Consider the following 23,893-nt stretch of genomic DNA (forward strand, 5'->3'; position numbering starts at 1 on the left):
AACTTTGTGCTAACTTTCCGTACGGTATTTCATTAGTAGTACTTTAAACTCAAATTTAGGGTGCTGTTCATCAACTAAATATATTCAGCACTTTTTGCAAAAATTTAGTCGATCATTTCTAGAGTGCAAAGTTAGAAGTTATGGATATGGAAGTTACGGTATGTATAATAGTCAAAGTATAAAATCTTAATATCTATAACACCACGTGTGATTATTTAAGTAGTCAGTTGGTTACAATGCAGTGTAAAAGTTTTTTTTCAAACTCAACTACTGACAATTGAAATGCCTCATAATTAAACCTATCTGGTTATTTGGTGGATTAAACTGTATAATCATATTTAAAGCAGACCATACGGGCTACGTCCTGGGAATACAACTAGAAATAAAATAAAACTTCCGTATCCACAGCACGTGTAACGATTGTTGCTCATGTCCGGGTCACCAATGTTGAGAGTGCTCGGAGAGATATAAATGAAATGGAAGGAAGCCATTGAATCATTGATTAATCTTTCCTTAAAGAAAAGTTGTTCCAAAAAAAAATATGACTATACAAAAACTTTATTCAGATGTTAGAGACCGCAGCTTTATTTAGACGTTTTGGGTAGCACGTGCAACCTAAATGGAGGTTCGAGTTTTATTAGCACATAGTTGTAGTCCTGAAACGTAGTATAGCAGATATAATTACGACTCAAGTCAGATTTACGACTGCAAAACTTTGTTCTGTGTGTGTCCTCTAAGGATTTTAAAAGACGCGAAAAAATATTTACGTCATAACATAATATTGTACAACATCTAGCATGTAGGGTACAAATACCGTATCCCCTTAGGATCACAGCCACATATGGCCAGGTATGGCAGGTAGATACCTACTGATAGATTACTTGGTCCCCTTTTTCTTGCTATAAAAATAATCTTAATAAAACTCCCCAATTATTATTAACTATTAAAAAAAATTATACTATAAATGGTGTCAGCGCTTTCTCTTTAGACGGAAGAAAACAAAGACACTTTAAACTATTTTTTTCTATTAATGGATTATTATAAGCATTTTTATAAATTATGTCGTTACAGGAAATAAAAAGACCAAATAGTTTTTCAAACAAGAGTGGTAAACGGCCACAAGTTTCAAAAAGATATAGCCGAGAACGATGCTACAGCTTTGGCTCTCGACCTTCGATTGAAAAACTAAGAGATAATTTCGTGGATCAACCAAAAGTAAGATATTTTGTATCATAATATATCATTAGTCTTTTAGTTATTAAATATCTTATCATATTGTAACTATACTTAACAACATATCCAGATTATTTTTTTCTCTTTATTATGATTTACTTCATCGATCACATAACGATGACAATTTGCAAATGTTAAAGTTATTTGTCAGCTGTCAATTCGATATTACTATATTCATAAATATTTGAAGGCTGACGTTATAAATGTGCGTTCAGAAATAAGGATATAACTTGTCATTTGTAACAAAATATAATCAAAAACTTGCGGTAATATTTAGAATAATACTGTACTTACTTTTGCTACGATATAAATGCTTACTTAATTTTACGACAATTAAACTACTGTGCAATGTTTAATTAATTTTTAAGACATTATTTAAGTAGTCGTCTGTAAGCATTACCAAATATGGAGTTCGCTCGTTTTCCCAACCGTCCTCCCTTCGAACCTTAGTAGCTCTCGATTTTAATTTGTCTAAATAAAACGAGGACAATTCAAATGAATTCATAGTGATATTTCTTGTAATATTAAATTTTCTTCTTCATTTCAAAAGTGAGTTGATACGTTATTAAAATAAGTTATGACAAAATAGGTCATACAGTGATAAATAGGTTATGTTTTACGTGAAATTATTGAAATGAAATTATTATTGTGTGAATTTAGTGATATATTAGCGTATTTTGGTTTTACAGATGTCGTTTAGGGTGGTTCGTAGTTCAAAATTTCGCCACGTTTACGGGCAGGCGTTAAAAAGGGAACAGTGTTACGATAATATAAGAGTGTCAAAGAGTTCCTGGGACTCTACGTTTTGTGCTGTAAATCCCAAGTTTTTGGCCATCATCGTAGAGTCAGCTGGTGGAGGTGCCTTCATAGTTCTACCTCACAATAAGGTAAGCGCCTTAGATCATTAATAAGTGTTTATAAATGCCGAATTTCCCGCTTATCGAAAGTGCCAAATATAATTTTTATTACTATTAATGAATACAGTTGCAATTGTATGATACATAAACAAATTTAGTTCTGAATTATTTTTAAATTATTCAAAACGTTATTACACTACCTAGTGTGCCAAAATGAATAATATTCCAGATAAAACAATGGTATTATCTTTACTAATATTAAAAATGTGAAAATGAGCTTGTTTAGCTTGCTTACTGCTGATGAACATGGATATAGGGCTAAAGTCTTTTAAGTAGATCTTATGATCATTTATTATAAATAAGATGTGGATTCACACAGTAAAGTTTCATTATAAAGTAGTAAATAAAAGATCATTGCTGTTTAATCAGTTATTTTCCTATGTACAGATATGTTATCATAAGAAAATAAAGTATTGATTAAAAATTATCCTTACTCATCGACTGCAATCTGTCAGTTATTGTTGTAGTTGTAAACATGGAATATTATATTCTACTACCTAACAGATGTTATCCTGTACACATATATTAAATACATAAATTATAAACTTAAATCTAAATCATTCTCAAATCCACTTGGACACACAAGAAATTTCATTAAAATTGTTAAATTACAAACACACACAGAAGATTTATATTTCCTTCCAAGCTTTTTTAATAATTTCTGAAATACATAGGTAGAAGTAACCGAACATGACACACACTCAAGACATTGGTTACATATATATAATATTTCACTGGGAATTATTTAATATTTCTCATAAACTAATATGATAAATACTTTTTAGAGATGTATTTATTAAAGTTATGTTACTTTTAAATTATTATTATGAGTACAAAAACAGGAAATAAAAATAAAAAGTCAAGTTTATTTGTCATAATATGCACATATGTGAATAATACCAGATATACCATTTTCATTAGCTTTTTTATTAGAAACTTTGACACTCTTTCCTGACCTGTAGTGTTTACCAGTCATTATTGGCTAAAAAATCTGGAATATATTTATTGACGCAGCAATGACATTTAGACACAGGTCACTTCTTTATATACTCAAGGCTGAAGTAATTGAGTAGCCGCTATATATGACCTGTTTTGTTTCTTATTAATGTACTTCAAATTTAATTTTGCAAAAATGCTGTAGTTTCAAGCAAGAATATTACAAATTATGTTGTTGTTGGTTGGCACTATAACTCTCATAACAGAACATTTCCTTTTTATTCTTCTTATAAGTGTGGGCTTTGGGCATTTGATCAGTCGGTATTTATTTGCACAATGCATAAAGAACAATTGTGGGGAACAGTGCACACAGTATGCTTTGAGTTTTTATTATTTTATTTTATATATATGTATTTATAATGTCTCTAAAACTTTTTAGATAAAAAAGGCATAAAAAACATATGCAAAAATGTGGATTCTTATATAGATTTAGCTTGCAACATGAAAAACAAATTTATTGATAACTTTTCTTTATATATTGATTGTGTAATAAACTATATATAATTATATGAATGAACGTGTTAAAAAGATTCTTAAACCCGTTTTTCTATGTGTCTTATCTTAACAAGCTCTTTCGTTAACATCATTAACAAAACCTAAATATATAATCTACATATATAGGAACCAATAATATGCATTATCACAGGAAGTTTTCACAGTTAAAAAATTTCAACTTAAATTCATTGTCATAAAGTTGATATTAGTATGCAGTTGATAGTCAATGGAATTTTTTAAACACTCATTGTTTTGGTGCAACATGCTACTGATATGGAACAATAGATAGAACACAATGCACTTGAGAACATATTTTTTATATATTATGTCCATATCCCTTTTTTCCTTGATTGCCAGCAATGGGGTCATGCTATTTACTACTGTAACACTATTATAAGTGATTGCAAACATTGACTTGTAATCTAACTTAAGCTTTGCCATTGTTGATTTTAGTGGGATGTTTATTTTGTGTGAAATATCCTTACTCTTGCCAAAATAAATGATTATCTTATATATTAATATCTAGTTTGGATTGCAGATAATCTTAGATATTTGCAGGTAACCAAATTTGACCTTGAATGATCTCACAGGAAGCACGAGTCAAGTGTGTCAAGATCGTTCTCGGTTCAATAAATCATAACAAACGCGCAAATAGACTGCCCGAGTAGTTAGTAGACGAGCGGCTTTGATTAAGGCTTAGGGCTGTCATTTATTTATTGATTATATATCACTATGTTGAGCATGATAGGAGTATTTTAAATATCGAATGGTTAGTTTCGCGTACTTAAACACGTGGTACAATTAAGTCTTGAGCCTATAAACGAACCAGCTGCCACAATTTTATTTTTAATATTTGTTTTAAGACACGCTTCTGATATCTTCGTACGCTCGTCTAGATGAGATTTTGTTATCTTATTGCTCAGTATTGGGATATTTAAATGAAATCTCACATATTCATACCTTATTGTTAAATTATTATAATTTATTAACTGTCAACCCTAAGTACAGCGCATCGCAACCTGCCTAATATGTGCTTCCTGATGAATTTTCTCCGAATGTGCAGGTTTCCATTTATGTAATGCTTATTGCGTGTACTTAAATGGACGATTTCGCTCCGACCGGTAGCTGTATGAACTAAAGAAAAATCTACCTTTTATATATGTATGTAACTTCAATGCGGCGAAATATGCAACATAGGCCTTGACTTTTAATGATTAAGGAAAATTAAGATAATTGTATAATAAGAACGTATTACTATAAATTGTTCGATTCTCAGTTTGTTTTTACAAGTTTCTGCTTCGCTGATATACTTGTTTAAAACTGTTATTAGGTGTGATTGTTTATATCAAGCACGCATTGGGCAACGCGAGGGTCCTCCCACGCGCTGCAGACGTGGCGTGTGCACCGCGGTAAAATATGATATTCGCTATTTGGCACACGCCCCGCTGAAAACGAGTCAGTCGGTCGGAATTGTAAGATTTCGGCCTATAACCTATTAGTTTTTTTAATTAAATTTTGCCGGGGATGGTCTAGATTCATTTAGGGTGGAAAATCATGTTAAGAAATTCCTCTTTTTACTATTGTATAACCTTTTTAGCGAATTTTTTATTTTTGAATTGAAAATTACCTCCTATTTTTGCCGGTTAAAACAGTTGAATATTTGTGTTTAGTAGAATTGAAAATTCGCTTATTTTTTATTACATAAAACAAATATTTTAATGTCCGAATAGCACTGTGATATGTTTAATTACAGTATTAAAAGTCTATAAAGTTCTCTAAAATAAATCCCTTTAATTATCATAATTTTCCTATTGTTAAAGTTTATTATAAAAATGCCTGTTGTTTGACGTGCGAATGTACAGTTTGCATAGGCTCTGGTTGATTGTTGGTTGGATAAATGTATGATATTTTCTGTTCGCTTATTGAAAAGGTGCGAGCCAGTATGAATAATAAAGCATTAACAAAGTTATCGTTGTGGTATCACTAGCTTCATTATTCCGTGTCATGACGGCGTCAGTATGAATCATTTACAATAGATCGTACTGCCAAGTAACTTGTTGCATATACATCGGTTACTATGTTATAACTAATAAAGACCTATTGGGGTATGTGTATTCTCTCTAGGTCTAAACTAAACGCAAGTTTTGTTAAGCGGGCCATAGACGGACCGCATGTTGCAGTCAAGACCGACTGCAATATGCGGTCGCCGCACGGCGATCTGCAGTTTCCATACTAAATTCATATTCGCAATACACGGACCGCTCGAGCAGTTCGTGAGCAAACCGCATATTGCAGTCGGTCTTGACTGCAACATGCGGTCCGTCTATTGCCCGCTTTAGTCTCTGTGAAGGTTCAATAACGTCACAAGTATAAGTCATATACCACTATTTACTAAAAGGTTTTTTTATGAAATTTGATATACGGCTAAATGGGGCTTTAACTAACCAAGATTTTACCATATCAGAAAATTGTTACTACCGACTACCCTCGCACTAGTTGCGGTTTAGACGCAATGTCAATAAACACGCGGTGATTACATGACAAGTGATCCAATGAACTTGATACACCGTATCGTGTATACATATTAGTAATTGTTATCCGTGTTTACATTGTTAAACAATAATCTTCCTGTTTACAAAATCTTCGAACGTTAAGAAAAAGCTTTTAAACTGAAGTTATCTTAAGTAAAATGCATTTTATGTACGTATAGTTTTTATCATACTGTTAATAAAACAATCTATATATATATATATAAATTATAAGAAAAATGGTCTTCGTTTGAGTTCCTTCACGCCTAAACCACTGATCGTATCGACATGAAACAACTGCCATTCGATGCGAAATTTTTCCTAGATGGTTTATGGCTATTTATTTTTAAAATTCCATTTTTTTATTGCTGTTTTACTTTTATGAAAATTTATACATACGGACTTCACCGCGGAAACATTCGGGGAGGCTTCCTAGAACCTCAAAACGTCAACATCATTTAAAAACTCGATTTTCGAAAATTTTCTTTTTTCTTAGCGGGAAATTTATGAAAAAAAAATAATAATTATGAAACATAAAATTTTATTTATTTCCTATTTTAATTCGCCCAGCAAAGCGGGCGGGAAACGGCTAGTATATTATATGAAATTAAAACACTACCTCAAAAACTGCTACCGATGTGAAAGTGTCCTAAATTTTAACAAATATTCGTGTAAATGAGCTCAGGTGGTTTAAATTTATTCTGTCCCCGTTTCTATTTGTGTTATTCAGGACGTCTTCGTGATGAAAATTATATTGTAGCTTTTATAAAGGATAAATATTTTGTTCTTATTTCTGATGTGTACAATGTACATACAATATATATTGTTCTGATATAAACGCATTCTTATATAGACTTCGGTGTCTGAGAGGTAGTCTGCTGCTCACGGCTGCGTGAAGTTAGGCTAGCCTGTTTTTGTTAATTATAATTAAATAATTAGAACTACTAACGAATAGTGAGTTATTTTTACTGAAATTGTTGAAACCGCTTGAGCATTACCTGATTTCGACCATTATCGACATAACTTTTGAAGGTACAAAGAAATATATCGTAGTTATCTTCGGAAGTAGATTTATCAGCAAACAAAGGATTTGTTTACAACAGTTTATTAACCTATAGAGACATGCTTGGCTGACCTCGTTGAAATACATAAATTGTACTAATTGAAATATTAGTATACAGTCTAGACAGTGTGGCGATTTAGAGATAAATCAGTAGAAAATCATGTCAATTTATACTATTGTTGCATAGCTATTTTGATTCATATTTTTAAGAGTTATGCTATGCCATGAACTCTTTATAATTTTTGTAGTTCATATAAAAAGTGCCTTTTCATGAGCCATCACCGAAAAGTGATCCACCCTTAGTACCTACCACTTGAAGCCAAATTCACTATCAAGTAAGGAGATTAGATAAACTCAACTAATGGTAATCGCCTGTAATGTAACATAAAAGAAATAACGTGGTGCACAACTTAGTTAATTCTCAAAGTATCAATAAACGAAAACTTAGTAAACGTAGTTTGATGGTTCTTTGTTTTAACATTGACATTCTTTGATTTCACATCCTACATTACAATAGTAAGCCTCAAATAGGTATTTAATTTAAGTTATCATTCTCGTATATCTTAAGTAAATAAATATTACAAAAGTATCTATTTCGTATATGAACGTACTTGTTTTGTTTTATTTACTTTATTTCATATATTTAGTTTCTATTGCTATTTTTTAATCCTTTAAGGGCTATAATTAAAATCAATACAAACAATCCAATTTGTTATATTTACTTGTACGTTAATCATGATTAGACAATACAAAGTGCTCCGATCTCGACTACCATATAGAAAATAGAAAAATAAGAGCCAGTAAAATATGTTCATACAAAATCCAAAATCATAGATGTTATATACACATTAATGTATTATATACCGATTCAGTGTAGATTATACCAACACGTGCCGTATAAAATTACTTTATCAAACGATAATCGCATAATATACCTATTGACTAGTCGTGGGAAACTTGTCATAGAGTATAATTAGCAAACTTACCTCGATAATTTTAGCTGCGTTTTTGGTATTTTAAGCGTGACGCGTAGTAGGTGCGATGTACTATTTTGAGATTCGTAATCATAATTTACTATATGGGCGGACTATTCCTGGCTGATGTAGAATTAAGATCGCTTTTTATGAATTATATTGAATAAATTTTTGACACGATCTCTTGCTTATGTTTTGAAAACTGTACATTTTTTATCAATAAAAAACTAAATAGAACATTATTTTCAATAACATTTTCATTAATCAACAATACATATTTTTTTGCTAAATGTTACATAATCGTAATTAAGAAATACAATGAAAATTGTTTATTTAGTCTTTTTGATATTAAATTCGAAATATAGTAGGCCTCCCTCAAAGGCCGGAAACGCACCCACTAAAAATGGGTGTCTATGGGCTGCGTAGACTGCCCTTTTTGGTCGTCCCGCAAGCTCGTTTGCCCCCCTATTATATAAAAATAAAAAAAAAGTATTAGTTATGAAATATAACACATAAAATAACCATACTTTCAAAAAAAAAAACTGCTGAATAACGTCCATTATTTTATTAAAAGAGACTTATTTTTAGCCATCAAAATAAATTAGGTCATAAATCTTCTAGGTGGGCCGCATCCCGGCTGATCATCCACTAGTGGGCGGACACAAGGGCCCGGTGCTGGACATCGCATGGTGCCCACACAATGACAACGTCATCGCTAGCGGCTCTGAAGACTGTGTCGTAAAGGTATATAATTATAATATGACATAGGAGTTAGAATATTACTTGTCACAGACTAAGAAATAAAAAGGGTGCGTGTACGCGCGTAAGAAGTTATACTTCTTTGGCATTATTAAAAATAGTTTTTGATTGCATGCAAATAATTAATTACAATTAAATAATCAAAGACCGGAAAAGGAGTCATTATAGTCAATAAAGTTCTTCTCTTACATTAAGTGTAACATAAATTCTATTATTATTCGAACGTTGTTTTTAAATTATGTCCAATGCCGTAGCATCTTCCGTGGGCAACTTCATACTGATAATTTTGTGTCACGGTGCGCGCGCATCGTAAAATTTCACTCTTATAAATTTTCATAACGCGCCTAAAGAAGTATAACTTCAAAAATGTCGGTATAGGCTGAGAAATAGTTTTTATTATTTTCTGACGGATAATGTTCAAATAAGTAAGTCGGCATAATTGTATAAAACCATTTCAACTCAGGTATGGCAAATCCCTGATGGTGGAATATCAAGAACGTTAACGGAACCAGTAGTAGATCTCGTGTACCACCAGCGTCGAGTCGGCCTCGTATTATGGCATCCCATCGCTCAGAACGTCCTACTCACCGCTGGATCAGACAACCAGATTGCGATATGGAATGTTGGTACTGGGGAGGTGCTACTCAGTTTGGACTGTCACCCGGACCTCATTTATTCAGCTTGCTGGAACTGGACAGGGTCGAAGCTAGTTACAACGTGCCGTGATAAGAAGATCAGGTGAGAGTGGAGTTTTAACCTTGGAAAATCCTCTAATTAAGGTAGTTTGTCCGAGAATTACAGAGAAAAGTACTCGGTGTGTTTTGCTTAGGGAGAGTTCAAGTATTACGTAACGAATTTGGGAGGGGGGTCCTTTTGTAAAACGTTACGATGCGGGGCGGGGATTGAATTACGCATTATTCTTAATATTATTTTCGAATTTCTAGTAGTTAACAGCACATAATGGTAACTTTTAGGTATAAAGAGTCACTAGGTGGTCAAATGTTTTACTATTGGGTACAGAAAAACGTAACGTAACGTTACGGCGCGTTACACGGGGGGGGGAGTGTGTGTGAGATTCCAAAAACAAAAGTAGGTTCCTAGGAGGGAGTTGAATTGATTTTGGAAATACAATTTAGATATTTCGTAGTTGTAATTAAAAAATTCACGCTTAGCTTTGACTTTGTTACTTTTCAGGATAATAGACCCAAGAAAGGGCGAGGTAGAGTCGGAAGCGATAGCCCACGAGGGCAGCAAAGCCTCCAGAGCTATATTCTTAAAACATGGCCTTGTGTTCACGACTGGGTGAGTTTTATTTTTGTAAGTTAGTTCAGATAATTGTTTAAAACCAGCTTTTATTAATTATCTTTACGTTTACATTTAGACCTAACGGATACTATATTTTTAGTTTCGTATTTGAAATGTTAATTAAATAATTAGACTCCGTAATACCAAGCTAGGTACCGGTTGCTTTATTGACCGTACCGTAGACCACTAAGTATGAAATTTTTGTGTGTATCCTATAATGCACTTTAGCACAATGCAATAAAGCCGACAGTCACATGAATACAAAATTATTTTTAAACCTAACTATTACGCCTATAAAGCAGTGTTAGCCTAGTGGCATCAGCGTGAGACTCTAATCCCTAAGGTCGTAGGTTCGATCCCCGGCTGTGCACCAATGAACTTTCTTTCTCGCATTTAACATTCGCTTAGACCCAAAAGGTCGACGGCGTGTGTCAGGCTCAGAAGACTGATCACCTACTTGCCTATAACATTTACATATGATCATGAAACAGATACAGAAATCTGAGGCCCAGACCTAAAAAGTGCCACTGATTTATTTATCTTTTTAATACGCCTATAACCTTTCCTACCGACAGATGCGAATTCTGAAACAAATCTTATTAGATTCAAACTAACTCAATTAAAAATCTTGAATTCCGATCGAGTGCTATGTGCGAATCGATTCAAATACCTATATCATACTGAAATGTAACCACACTATGTTTTCGACTTTATAAATACTATTTTCTTTCTGAAGGAAAGTCCAATAAATTATGGACGTTTAATATTCTATTTGGCCAGATTTCGATCGAGTTAAATTAATCGACGAATTATAACTAAACAAATGTGATGCCAGACCTCAAGAAATACCTCTTTGAACAGTTTCAGCCGAATGTCGGAGCGTCAATACACACTTCGTACCCCGGATGCGCTCAATGAGCCCATAGTGACTGTGGAGATTGATACCAGCAATGGAGTCATGTTTCCACTATATGACCCTGACACTAACCTCATCTATTTGTGTGGAAAAGGAGATTCTGTTATCAGATACTTTGAGGTAAGATGAAAAAGAATATGCATTTATTTATTATATAAAAAATGTGAATTATAATCTTAATATATATATAAATTACGTGTCACGTTGTTTGTCCGCAATGGACTCAACTTCCGAACCGATATCAATCAAATATGCACACCGTGTGTAGTTTGATCCAACTTAAAAGATAGGATAGCTTACATCTTAATATATACCCGCAATATTATTTTATTGCAAAATATTTGTTTATTATTTGATAATCACAATTCTAACAGTTGGCGCTGTGTTGAAAGTACCAACGTTTCTCATAAGCTATAATTTAATGGCATTACCACCAAAAAAGCATGGTGGTCCCCATGACTGGTGTTCTCCTACCGTTATAACAAAAACCTTAGTCACAGCAACGCTTGGGCGGTTTGCTAGGTTTTTATAAAAAAAAATTATTAAATTAAATTCAGATTTGATTGCTTCGCTATGATGCCCTAATACGGCAATTGGCTTTTAGTGGAGGAGACTATTTAGCATAGTTTTTTGTTTAACTTGTTTTTGACATGCTATTTTATATACCAGCCACAGTCTTGCCTTTAAATATATTGAATTAAAACTAGAACTGATATTAAACACGTCAATTTTCTTGATTAAATAACTACTTCAGAACAATTTCATTAGGTTAACCTCAAGATAAACAATTTTCGCCGATTGTAAATCTCAAGATAAACAATCCGCGAAAATAGAGGACACCGTTAGCCATTTTTGCCAAAACCCTCCATCTTTTAGTCGATACCAACTCCGGGGAAATTAATACAGATAATACAACTTTTTCTATAGCTGTGATACTTTTTGACATTCAACACCTTTTGCCTTCAGTCACCGTGACCACTCACGCTGTAAAGCACGCGAAACGGCGGTTGAATTTAAAATTATGTAAAATAATTGTAAATTTATAATAAAACATAACTCTGGTTAAAAAGTGTTTTCTTTAAATGTGTAAAGGTTATGTCAATAAAAGACAATACTAGGTTAACCTCTTATGATATATAAAGGATGTTCTTCTCGGACTTAAAAATTAAAATACTTACCGATAATTTACGTGTTCCAGGTGACACCGGAACCACCCTTCGTACATTACATCAATACGTTCCAAACGCCAGATCCCCAAAGAGGTATTTTTAACTATACTAGTTGATTGAGCGTCATACAAACTTGTGATTAATAAAAAAATATTTCCAGGTATCGGTATGATGCCCAAACGTGGATGTGATGTCGCTACCTGCGAAATTGCTAAGTTCTACCGGCTCAATAATTCCGGGCTCTGTCAGGTATGGTTTAGCAATTGTATGGGAGCGTTCAAGTATTACGTAACGCAATTTTTGGAGATTATTGACCCCCCTCCCATGTAACTCGCCGTAACGTTTTTCAGTACCCAAGTACAGTACTGTACCCAAGTATAGTAAAACGTTTCGTGACCACCTAGTGACTCTTTAGCTACTATTATGTGGTGTAAGTCGAAAAAAATATTAACAATAACGCTTAATTTAATCCCCTCCCCGCATTGAAACGTTTCACAAAAGGCCCCCCCCCCCCCAAAATACGTTACGTAATACTTGAACGCTCCCTATACCAAACTTTGTTTCATAAATTGTTTTGACACCCAGTAACGATTTGTTCACGGACGTCGACGAATACTGTAAATGTTAGATATAAATGAAAACCCGGAAATTAAAAATTTCTTCTAAGAACAGAAAATCAATTTAGACTCAGATTGAAATTTGCTTGTAAATTTTCTTGAAAACCGCCAAATGTATATAGTAGACAAGGTTAAAACAATATTCTCAACTATGTGTCATAGAAAAAAACCTTGGCAGTTATATATATATATTTCTAAAACGTATACAATATATGATATAGGTGGTATCGATGACGGTGCCTCGAAAATCGGAGCTGTTCCAAGAAGACCTCTATCCCGACACGTTGTCTGACGAAGCCAGCCTCACGGCTGACGAGTGGCTCTCAGGAGAAGATGCAGAGCCCTGTACCATGTCTTTGAAGGTATGGAAAGAATGAGAAGTATTGATGGTTGTAGTAAACCAAAATCCCATTACAATTTTGAGATCATAAACTGCTATATTCTAGTACTAATACAGCAAGATCTACCTTGGTTTTCTACCAGATGCTTTTATAAAACAAAAACCCATATTTTGTATTTTTGGAATCAATAGAAGTTACTATATTGGTTCAAGCATGAATGTTATTAATATTATCATATCATCATCTATGGATGGAGTTAACCACTCCATAAGGATCAGAATTGTTAGTTACCAAATGGTATTGATTAAGAAATTTTCTGTTTGTATGGTACAAATCAGATACATACCATTTGCCTTATGCAAAATTATTATTCGCGAAAGTGTCTATCGCATTGAACGTTTGTTTAAATTAACTCAGACCTTCAGATTCAGAGACTTACGCTAATGTGACTGCCGTATGTCAAATTCAATACGTTTTTGACATCAGCTTAGGGAGCGTTCAAGTATTACGTAACGTATTTGGAGGGGGGGGGGTCCTTTTGTAAAACGTTACGAACGATGCGGGGCGGGGATTAAATTACGCGTTATTGTTAAAAAAAAAATTCGACATACACCACATAATAGTAACTAAAGAGTCACTAGGTGGTCACGAAACGTTTTACTATACTTGGGTACTGAAAAACGTTACGACGAGTTACATGGGGGAGGGGGGGGTCAATAATCTCCAAAAATTGCGTTACGTAATACTTGAACGCTCCCTTAGCGCCAAGTCTCGAAGCTAAGGTCCATATTCTAATTTGTATCTCAATTTACAATCACAAATGAGCACTATCAAAAATGTAAACTTCATACAGAAAAAATGGTTAGACAGGTATAGATGTTTGATAGACGTTCTAGAATATGATTCTAAATCTGATCTAAAGTAAACATTAGGGATATTAAAACAATATCCTACGATTTTAAATTAGCATAATGCTTATGATACCAGTATGATTTGATCGTTATGGATCACTAAAACCCCAAGTTGGTCGACATTTCAAACGGTTGGCAAATATTTGAGTCGACCACTTAACATTATCAAAGCCGTTGAAATGTCGGTGAACTTGCTCATGTCTAAAAGGTTGATTTCTTACAAAATCTGGCTATTCCGAGACACGATAGTGTTGCAAAGATTTTTCTAGAAATATCAGCCTTTTAGAGTATTTTTATGCATTCGGTTAACACCCTCAGAGATTGTGAATTTTGTTGGCTTTACTTAACTAGCGTGTTGTGTGGACTAATTAGATGTTGTGTTACTAACTTGGCCTTTAGATCTATTTGTGCTAAATTCTGGGATCATTCTTAGTTTCTTCTATGGAGTGTAATGTATTTTACCTAAAATTAAGATTTTTTCCTCCTAATAGTTATATTATCATCCATTAGTTAAATGCAATTTCAAGAAGTGCCAAGTTTGCCTTCAGCATTAAAAAAACATTGAAGATAAGAAAATGGCCATAGTTTTTTATAAGATATGAAGTAGCAAAAGCCGACAGGATTAATTTCTCTTGGGGGGGTTTGAACCAAATGCAGGAACGAGCGCTTGTCGTCCAGGGAGGATACGTGAGTGGCCGAGCACAACAGCTAACTGTTACTAAAAGAACCAACGCCCTTGCCACCGGAAAGGACAGAGAGAAGGAAAAAGAAAGAGAAAGGGAGAGGAGAAGAGATGAAGAAGACAAGGATAATAGATCACCGACACCGCGAGTGGATAGTCACGCTGGTACGCCTGCGTCTGCTACGCCGCCACCTACGAATCCTCTTGTTGTACGTATTGAATTTATTATATATAGCTTCATTTATATGTATTATGTTCTTCGTAGATTAATCACGCAACTTGAAGATTCATTATTTATAGTCTTGATATAACCTTTACACATTTAAAGAAAAAACTTTTTAACCGGATAGTCGATACCTACTCCGGGGAAATAAATACAGATAGTACAACTTTTTCTACAGCTGTGATACTTTTTTGACATTCAAAACCTTTTGTCTTCAGTCACCGTGACCACGCACGCTGTAAAGCATGCGAAACGTCGGTTAAATTTAAAATTATGTTAAATAATTGTAAATCTATAATAATACATAACTTTAATCCGGTTAAAAAGTTTTTTCTTTAAATATTCATTATTTATGTTACATTTACTGTCAGTTAAAAGATATTTTACAAATAAAATTTCTGTTAATTGATTATGTTATGCCCGTTTTAGGAAAAGCAACTATCCGACTTAGCCGACGAGATACGTAAACTCAAATCGGTGGTCGTAAAGCAGGAAAACCGTATTCGCGCGCTGGAAGCGACGGTAAAATCTTTAATACCACCCATACCTTCACCTGCCCCTGATCAGCCAGACCACAATCACGAAGAGAATATGGCGCCCGATGAAGTGTGAGTGACGCAGGTTAAACGTACGTGTCAACTCTGACAGATGTCAGTTGTCAACACGCAACATTTGACAAGCTGTATTTCAAGACGCGATTTTATAGACTAAGCACTAGATAATCCAAAATCTTATGATATTAAAATACCGTGCCTTTGTGACTAAGAGTTTTTAGGAATTTGTATTAAGTTTTGACATAATTAGATTATTTAGTTGGCTTTCCAACATCGCGTCTTGAGATATCATAATTTTATTGTAAGTAAATAAAGGAGGGATTTGTATTAAATGTATCAAATCTCATTAATGTGGCGCTAACTTGGTCGCTAATTGTGAATTAAGTAATAAAATATTCTAAATGAATGTAAACACAATGTGGATCAGTTGATCATTTATGGTTTTTTGAGTGCGAAAAGCATAGTGCATTCAAAAATTCTGAATCGAAATTTTTACGACACAGATTATTGATTACTATAGTATATTTAATGTTGCTGTTCGCGTCATTTTATTAACAATTTATTTGTGTAAATCTTTTCTAATGATTTCTAAAATGTTTTATAGTTAAGTTTCAAACGAGTTATGGTAAAGCTTTATTTCTTCGCAAAAACCTTCAATAATAAAACTACCACGATGGAAACAAATAGAAGATACACTATTGAAATATTTTTAATTGCTTAGTCTTTTTATAATGCTTTGTAATCAATATTAATAAATTTATTCAAATTTATAGGATATAAGTTAAAAGATGTTTAATGTGCCTTAATATGTTAATTTTTCAGTCACAAAAATTAGGAAACAATGAAATATACATTTTCTGCCACTTACCCTTAGGCAACACTAATAAATAAAGTAATAAAAATTATTAAATATACTTTTTACCGTCATCGGTTTTTTGACAGCTAGTCATGTCATTTTGACACATGACACGTTAATGTTGATGGGTGACCATCTAAGATTAAATTCGACTAATGAAAACCGTTATAATATATGATCACCCATTTGTGTTGTCACTGACGACAGCATAGTATTATAGTCTAAATTAATTAGTATTATAACTGATTATTTTTTTTACTTTTAAGATGGCGTAATTTAGATGTTCTATTTTAAGATCATGACAAGGCAAAGTATGGTATAGATTATATGAAATGCTTGTTTTTAAGTATAAGGTTATTATTTGTGTAAATTATTATATGTCGTACCTCGTATGTGAAGCTTCAGTTTTCAATTATATTTTTTTGTATTATTTTGTTTTTATAGCTTTTTAATTGTGTAAACGCAGGAATTATCGAGCTTTGTGTACTTATTGTAAATTATATAATTGCTTATTGTGCCCGAACGTATGATTGCAGGGTCATAATTACCTGTTCTCCCCTTGCATTATAAGCCCATTTTAGCATATTAAACTCTTGCTAGGGAGAGATAGCTAGTATTTTCGTAGCTGAGGTATACATTTACAGTTAATCCACTGGAATTTATGAATTGTGCCAAATGATTAAATGCTTATTATCGAATTAATGGGGCTTATCGCTTTTTATAATAACTACTTTCCTGAGAATGTGTAAATAAGAACCGATTTATAGAAAAATACTAAGATTTAAAATGAAAATAGTAAAATAAAACGCACAATAAAAAATAAATATTTAATATGAGGTGCCAAAAGATGTTGAACTATTCCTCTATTTTAAAAATCGTCTAAGTTGAATAAGGGTGCATAAGCCTTAGGGTTGCCAGTATTTTAGGTCTTCCCCCACGTTAATAATATCTGATTGTAAAATAATATTAAGTCATGTAAATACAATCCTACGCCGATTTTAATACTTTTTAAAATGTTTAATTATATATTTCCTCATAATGTAAGTATGTATAGGTCTACCAGGATCTGATGGCAAAAAGGGAAAAAAGAAATTGACGCTAGCAATACTGGGGAAATTGGAGTAAAATGTTTTGATACTTTTTTTTCCTTATAGCGGCTGATCCAATGAACAAGGATAATTTTTGAAAATGTGGCGAATGTGGGGTTTGAAATTTAGATGAAAACTCCAATTACTCTGTTCACGAGTTTATTAATTAATTAAGAACTTGAAAATGGTTCCAAATACTGCACATCCATAAAAAAGTCTTCAACGCAGTATTTATGATAAACCTTTCCCCCTGCATCTCAATTAACCGATCTTGTTCTATGAACTGATTTTCAATTTTTATTACATGTTCACAAGATTTTCGCCATTCATCGATCCCTATTTGAGAGAAAGAAACAGTGTAAAACTCATTTATCTTGTTTCTGATCAATTCTAAATCAAAACTATCCAAGTTTATTTGTAGTATAAGAAACCCCTGAAATAAACCAAAGTTTAGTATAAGTACATAATATAATACACACGAAAATTCCCATAAACCAAAGTATCAAGACGTGTCATTCCTACTAACCAGTCAACGCTTGCACATGGCTCAATATCGATGATTGTGTATGTTCTGCATCTTGTTGACCAAGTATTCTTTGATAAACATTGAAAAAAATATGTCTTGCTTGCGATCGAAGAGGTTTCTTCGACATTTTCATCACTTTTTAAAGGAAATTTGAAGCCAAACCAAAAACAAATTCCTCGAAATTTCAGTTGACAGATGAAATGTTTCTTTTATTGCCATATGAAAATCGCTAATTTTTAAACTTTTTTTTTGCCATCAGATTCTGGTAGACCTATAGTTAAAAAAAATTAATGTTTTATAGTTATGACCTTATTCAATGTTCTTGATTCATTGTTGTTTTCTAAAATGTGGACCATTGACATTTTTTATTGTACTGGCCACTTTATGTTGGCTAATTGAATGTATCTATTGACAGTATGTGAAGACATTTTACATAGTATGAGAAGAGCTAAGTTTAAAATCCAATTAGCCTTTATAAGGGCCACATAAGCATTTGTTAAATGGCAATACTGGTGCTAATTGTTATTGACGTGCTATTAATTTTCAACGTAATGTTTCTGTATTATTGTGGATTATTATCTATGAACTTTGTATTGCCATTTTTTAATTACTTTGTTTTATTATTGCTTTTTACCAGAAAGAAATGTTAAAATTATTATAGTGTAAATGATAGCATTATATTAATACATTTAAATATGTCAGACCAATTCGAAATGATGTGCCTTGTTGGTTTAGGTAAATACTCAAAATGTTGCAGTTATGTAAGTTGAGCTGAAATAAATGTCTATTTTACTATTTTCACTAGTAGTATTATTTCGATTGAACTAAAAGAGACATCGCTCGATGTAAATCACCAGGATTACCTCGCAATTTAGGGCCTTATATTTAGCGGATTGAGAGGGGCGGAGCGGGCACGCAGCGAATAGGTCGCGAATACCCGGCTGCGCGTAATTTGCGCGTAAAATTTTTTGTATTGTTGAAAATCCATTTTGTAACTGAGTGTATTGTACGTCGTTAATTCGCTGCGCGCCCGTCCTACCCCGCAGCCACTCTCAATTTGCTAGTATGATAAGGCCCTTAAAACCAAACATCGAATGGGGAAATAAGGAAGACTGAACAAGCTAGGTTTGTAGAAGGCCGAAGAATGAGAGAACAGTATGTAATTGTCAGGCAAATCATCGAGAAAAGCCGTGAATTTACATCACCAGCGTTCTTGTATTAGTAGTGATTATATTATATAACTTACAAATAAAATGATAAAATACGACTATGTAAATTCCGAAAGGATACGATCGAACTTAATTAATACTGGGAGCCAAAAGAAACCCTTCAAAGAACTTAACAAGGAAAAAATGGATTCATACTATTAAATCCCAGAGATAGGTACTCAGACTTACTTCGCGAAATGACGTATTAAATATAGCACTAGTCTTTTATCGGTACCCCTATCAAGATAAACTGAATGGAGCGAAAAGCTTCTCCAAACATGACTTCCAACAAACTTCAACTTTCTTCTTCTTCCTCGATTCCAAAGTAATGCTTACCAGTTAAAATAAGCTAAAGAACGACAAAAGTACCTAATTAAAACATTCAAAATACATTAAACGTGGAGATGGTCAACTGTAAAAATCATGTGAAATTGTTATGTATTGGTTGAGAAAGAATTTAGCAACAAAATAAACATGTTGAGTTCTTTCATCTTCTAAAGGTAGGCATGCTGTGAAAGAAAAACTATCAAAGGTAAAATAATTTATTTGTCAACATTGAAAGCCTTATCAAACTGGTCATCACTAATCTTTCGTTTCTTCAATTTCTTTAATAATGCTACATCAGCTGCAAGTTCCTGTAGCTCCTCTTGAGTGACAGTCTTTCTCTTCTTAGTATTCCTTCCTTCTGCTATCATCTTCTTTTTTATTTCTTTTCGATGCGTACGCTTCTCTTTCTTCTCTTGCTTAATTTGTTTAGTTTGTTCCCAGGCTGGTGTTTTCACCTGTAAAGTTTTTAATTATATAAATATACTTTTAAGTCCAATAAATTAACACCAAACCCCTTTTATTCATAAACATATTATAATTTTAGTTTTAGTAGTAGTTGTTTATTAGGAATAGTTTAATACTTTGAAAGTTCAAATGCCATTTTCACCACACATTTGTTTCTTTATCTCATATCTTTGCAAATATATAAACATTAAAACATATATCAGTAATCTGACCAGGTTTATAGTATCTACTTAGCATATTCACTTTCTCTAGAAGCGCTCTTACCATCTTCTTTTTCTTTTTTGAGGGCCAGATTCCAGTTTTTTTATATTCTTGCAACTTCTGCAGCCGACTAGTTTCTTTCTGCTTATCCCTGTAAGATATACTATTGAAGTCAATCTTATCTTTAGGGCCAATAAATTGTGTTTTATGTTCTTCCCTTATTTCTGGCATTAACGGTAACTTTAGGAGACCGTAACTGGTTGCTATATGACCTAAAGGTAATTCTTTGAGTTGTAAAAGAATATTACACTCATGTTTTGAGTAAGCTCTAATATGAGAGACGAATGCTCTCATTCCTTTATCAAGAATAGTCCGATCCTTCCTCTGTTGATCGTGGAGTATTGTTAAGACCTAAAAAAAATTTTTAAATATATAAATAAAAACCAAATTGTCTTTTATATTTATGATTTAGTTCAGGTATTTTTTTATTAGCTCTACACTAGTTTGACTAAATGTAATGATAGCCCACCTTATGCCTTAACTTGTCAGTAATCTTGATCTGATCACTAGACTGCTTCCAATCTTGAAGTTCTACCTTTTGATTACTCTTTATAAATGGCACATATGTATCTTCAGTGGGCAAGAGAGGTAAAAGAGAACATCCAGCAGCCCCTCCTCGAGCCGTTCTTCCCACTCTGTGTACTAATGCCGCTGGATTTGTTGGAGGCTCCCATTGGAGCACCCATTCTACTTCTGGTATGTCTAAGCCTCTGAAATAATGATGGTGTAATCAATTAACAAAGGTCACATTTTAAACAGATCAATTTTGTCAGAACCATATTTCTGTCATGAATAAAGTTATATTATTATTAAACAGATAGAACTGAACAATAAACATTTAATATTTTTAAGGAATTAATCATAATAGGAAAAAATAATTATAAAACAATTGTTTAGCTTCTACCAACAGTAGCATGCACCTCCATTACCGTAGAGCAAGCAGTAGCAACAAAGTCTTTATATAGATTTATCATTGTCAGTCATTAAACTTTTTAGCCTAAAAATATTTGTTTGAATTAAATTTAGATAAAGTTTACCTTGCCATTAGGTCTGTACATAGTAATATGGTACTTTCAGCTTCTCTAAACTTATCCAGAATCTTTCCTCTTTTATGTTTCATTTTACCATGTATTGCAAATATTTTTAAATCTGGCAAAAATACCGGCAACACATCAGCCCAATAGTCTACACAAGCACAGGTTGGAAGAAAAAAAAGGCCTTTCATCATTTGTCGATTTCTAATGAAATTCAACAGAAAAAGAAATTTATCTTGAGGTTCTACAATTATGTAGTAATTTTCAAGAGCAATAGGTGTGCTTATACTTGATTTTTCTTTAACACTTATCAGTACAGGGTTCCTAAGACCAGCCCTAACTAGATCTTGGAGCTCCTTAGTCTGTGTTGCTGAGAATAGCCCGGTTCGTCTTTGTCGTGGAAGGTACTGCAAAATTGTTGTTAATGTTGCATTGAAACCTAGGTCCAAAAGACGATCTGCCTCATCTAATATTAGGAGTTCCTGTAAAAGATAATATATATCATTATTAATATTATAATTGTACTTTTTTTTTAGCTATACTTTTTTTTTTTTTAATAATCTTTTCAGTTAATATTACTCCCATAAAAATAACCTACTAATATTATTAATGGTTCATATTTGCCATTAGGATCATACCATCTCCCTAACTCTTCCTGGCAAATTAAGATTTTTACGTTCAGCTAACAAGTCCTGCAACCTTCCTGGAGTACAAACTATGATTTGAGCTCCCTTTTCAATATTTTCTATGTCAGATTCAACAGGACGTCCACCCACCAAACAGCAAAGAGAGAAATGGCTCAGCTCAGGTTCCAGAAGAAATTGTTTAATAACCTTCAAATAAAATTACAAAATGAAATGTTACAACAAAAAATTTCCCTTCTATTCTCTACTTATTTTCTATTGATATAATTTATATTTATAGATCAAATTAAAATAACAAATGCTAAAAATAAAAAACCATTTGAATTGAATTAATGTACAATAAGCAATTTCAAATTAAGAAGATATTCAAGATAAGAATTATCTGTGTGTGTGTAATAAATACTAAATATAACCTTACTTCAAAAATTTGAGTAGCTAATTCTCTTGTTGGTGAGATAATTATTGAGTAAACGAACTTTTTTCTAAGCGGACTCTCTCGTTCTTTCTTCATCAACATTTCTATCATAGGTACAACAAAAGCTAAGGTTTTCCCAGAACCAGTTACAGCCTCAGCCACTACATCCTTACAAGACAGAAGCAGAGGAATCACGGCTGCTTGTATAGGAGTCATGGCATTGAAGCCTTGTTTAGTGATACAATTTAATACAGGAATTGATAAAGTGGGAGTAACCTTGTTCCAAGCTTTATTAACCATTATTTATAAAGTATAACTTTCCTTCTACTTTAAATATTTGACTGTGACTCCTCAAACAGTCGGCACCAATAAATAATACAGTAAACTTTTGTATTCTGTACTAAGTATATTTAATATAATATATATAATTAATCCAGGTTCCTTAATGATCCACATGTACAGTGTAAACCATTATTCATTAATCACACTAGTAATAATATTCTATCATCTAACATAGAACATGAAACATTAAAGTTGTATACGAATAAAAGATAGTTGACACTTGACAGTACACTCATATGTAATATGTATAGCTCACGCTGTGTCACGACTCACGAGCGACCAAATCACCTTGCAATAGGCGTGACCCACCAACGTCAAACTCTAGCTTAAAGGTTTCGTTACCAGGCCATAAAATTAAAAAAAAAAGAAGGGGGCTTAGTCACGATACCTTAACAGTATGTACGGTCAAAAACTAAATTTGTATGTAAATGACGAAAGTTCGTGATAATAGGTAGGTAACTAGGTAGTATAGGCCCAATATGCGTGAATCGGGATACAAAAAAGCGACGCCATGACACTGTTCAAAAAGACACACATTTACACTCACGCTTTTCGGTAGTCAACGGAAATTAATGTTTCGAAAAAACCGCGATTATCCGCCATATTTTTGCGTGATCTCAAAAGCTGCCGTTTGCTATAATTCGGGAATACCGTTTTAAATACATGTTATATTTTGGACGTTTTAACGAAAAGTTTTTATGTTATTAAATACAAACTGTAATTTTCATTTTATCTTGCTGCTTTAAACGTTCTCGTAAAATTATAATGATGTAAACTATAGTTAAGCTTTTTAAGTTAAGAGTTTTAGTTTTTGTTTATATTTATATGAAAATATCAGCAAATTAGTACTGGGGGGTCTAGCCATATTGATACCGAAAAGTTTTCTACATACACTACCGCTTTTGCGTAATTATTGTATTGTTGAAAACGCTTAGTTCGTAGCCGACTTTTCGGTAGTAATACGGCTAGACCTCAGATTGTTGTAAACCACAGATTAGTTAGTAAATGGTGATTAAAATCAAGTTATGACTTATGAGGTAAATA

General features: G+C 33.0%; 2 protein-coding genes and 1 long non-coding RNA gene across 6 annotated transcripts; 1 reads left to right on the top strand and 2 right to left on the bottom strand.

Moving 5' to 3' along the window:
• Positions 1-11: 11 nt before the first annotated feature.
• LOC125063015 (coronin-6) lies at positions 12-18,954 on the top strand. 4 transcript variants are annotated; one of them, XM_047669204.1, is made up of 13 exons: positions 12-158; positions 1,072-1,215; positions 1,923-2,120; positions 8,828-8,950; positions 9,429-9,703; positions 10,160-10,267; positions 11,132-11,306; positions 12,385-12,448; positions 12,516-12,604; positions 13,194-13,334; positions 14,882-15,115; positions 15,559-17,587; positions 18,431-18,954. In XM_047669204.1, the coding sequence occupies exons 1-12, from the start codon at positions 141-143 to the stop codon at positions 15,739-15,741; spliced, it is 1,752 nt and encodes a 583-aa protein (XP_047525160.1). In that variant the 5' UTR covers positions 12-140; the 3' UTR covers positions 15,742-17,587; positions 18,431-18,954. The 4 variants fall into 4 exon arrangements, with proteins under 4 accessions (XP_047525160.1, XP_047525161.1, XP_047525163.1 ...); XM_047669205.1 differs by having other exon boundaries at positions 14,903-15,115; XM_047669207.1 differs by lacking the exons at positions 12-158; positions 1,072-1,215 and adding an exon at positions 1,390-1,499.
• LOC125063017 lies at positions 17,770-18,373 on the bottom strand. Its single transcript, XR_007119451.1, has 2 exons — positions 18,154-18,373; positions 17,770-18,060 (listed from the first exon to the last, which is right to left on the bottom strand). It is a non-coding gene; the product is annotated as an uncharacterized LOC125063017 (long non-coding RNA).
• A 935-nt stretch (positions 18,955-19,889) lies between the features above and the next one.
• On the bottom strand, positions 19,890-23,028 carry LOC125057199 (probable ATP-dependent RNA helicase DDX55 homolog). Its single transcript, XM_047660723.1, has 6 exons — positions 22,511-23,028; positions 22,087-22,281; positions 21,452-21,930; positions 20,884-21,124; positions 20,418-20,765; positions 19,890-20,143 (listed from the first exon to the last, which is right to left on the bottom strand). Exons 1-6 carry the CDS (start codon positions 22,805-22,807, stop codon positions 19,904-19,906), a joined length of 1,800 nt encoding a protein of 599 aa, XP_047516679.1. The 5' UTR covers positions 22,808-23,028; the 3' UTR covers positions 19,890-19,903.
• Between the last annotated feature and the right edge of the window lie 865 nt (positions 23,029-23,893).

The sequence above is a fragment of the Pieris napi genome, chromosome 2 (genome assembly GCF_905475465.1).
Source record: "Pieris napi chromosome 2, ilPieNapi1.2, whole genome shotgun sequence".
NCBI classification, from domain to species: domain Eukaryota; kingdom Metazoa; phylum Arthropoda; class Insecta; order Lepidoptera; family Pieridae; genus Pieris; species Pieris napi.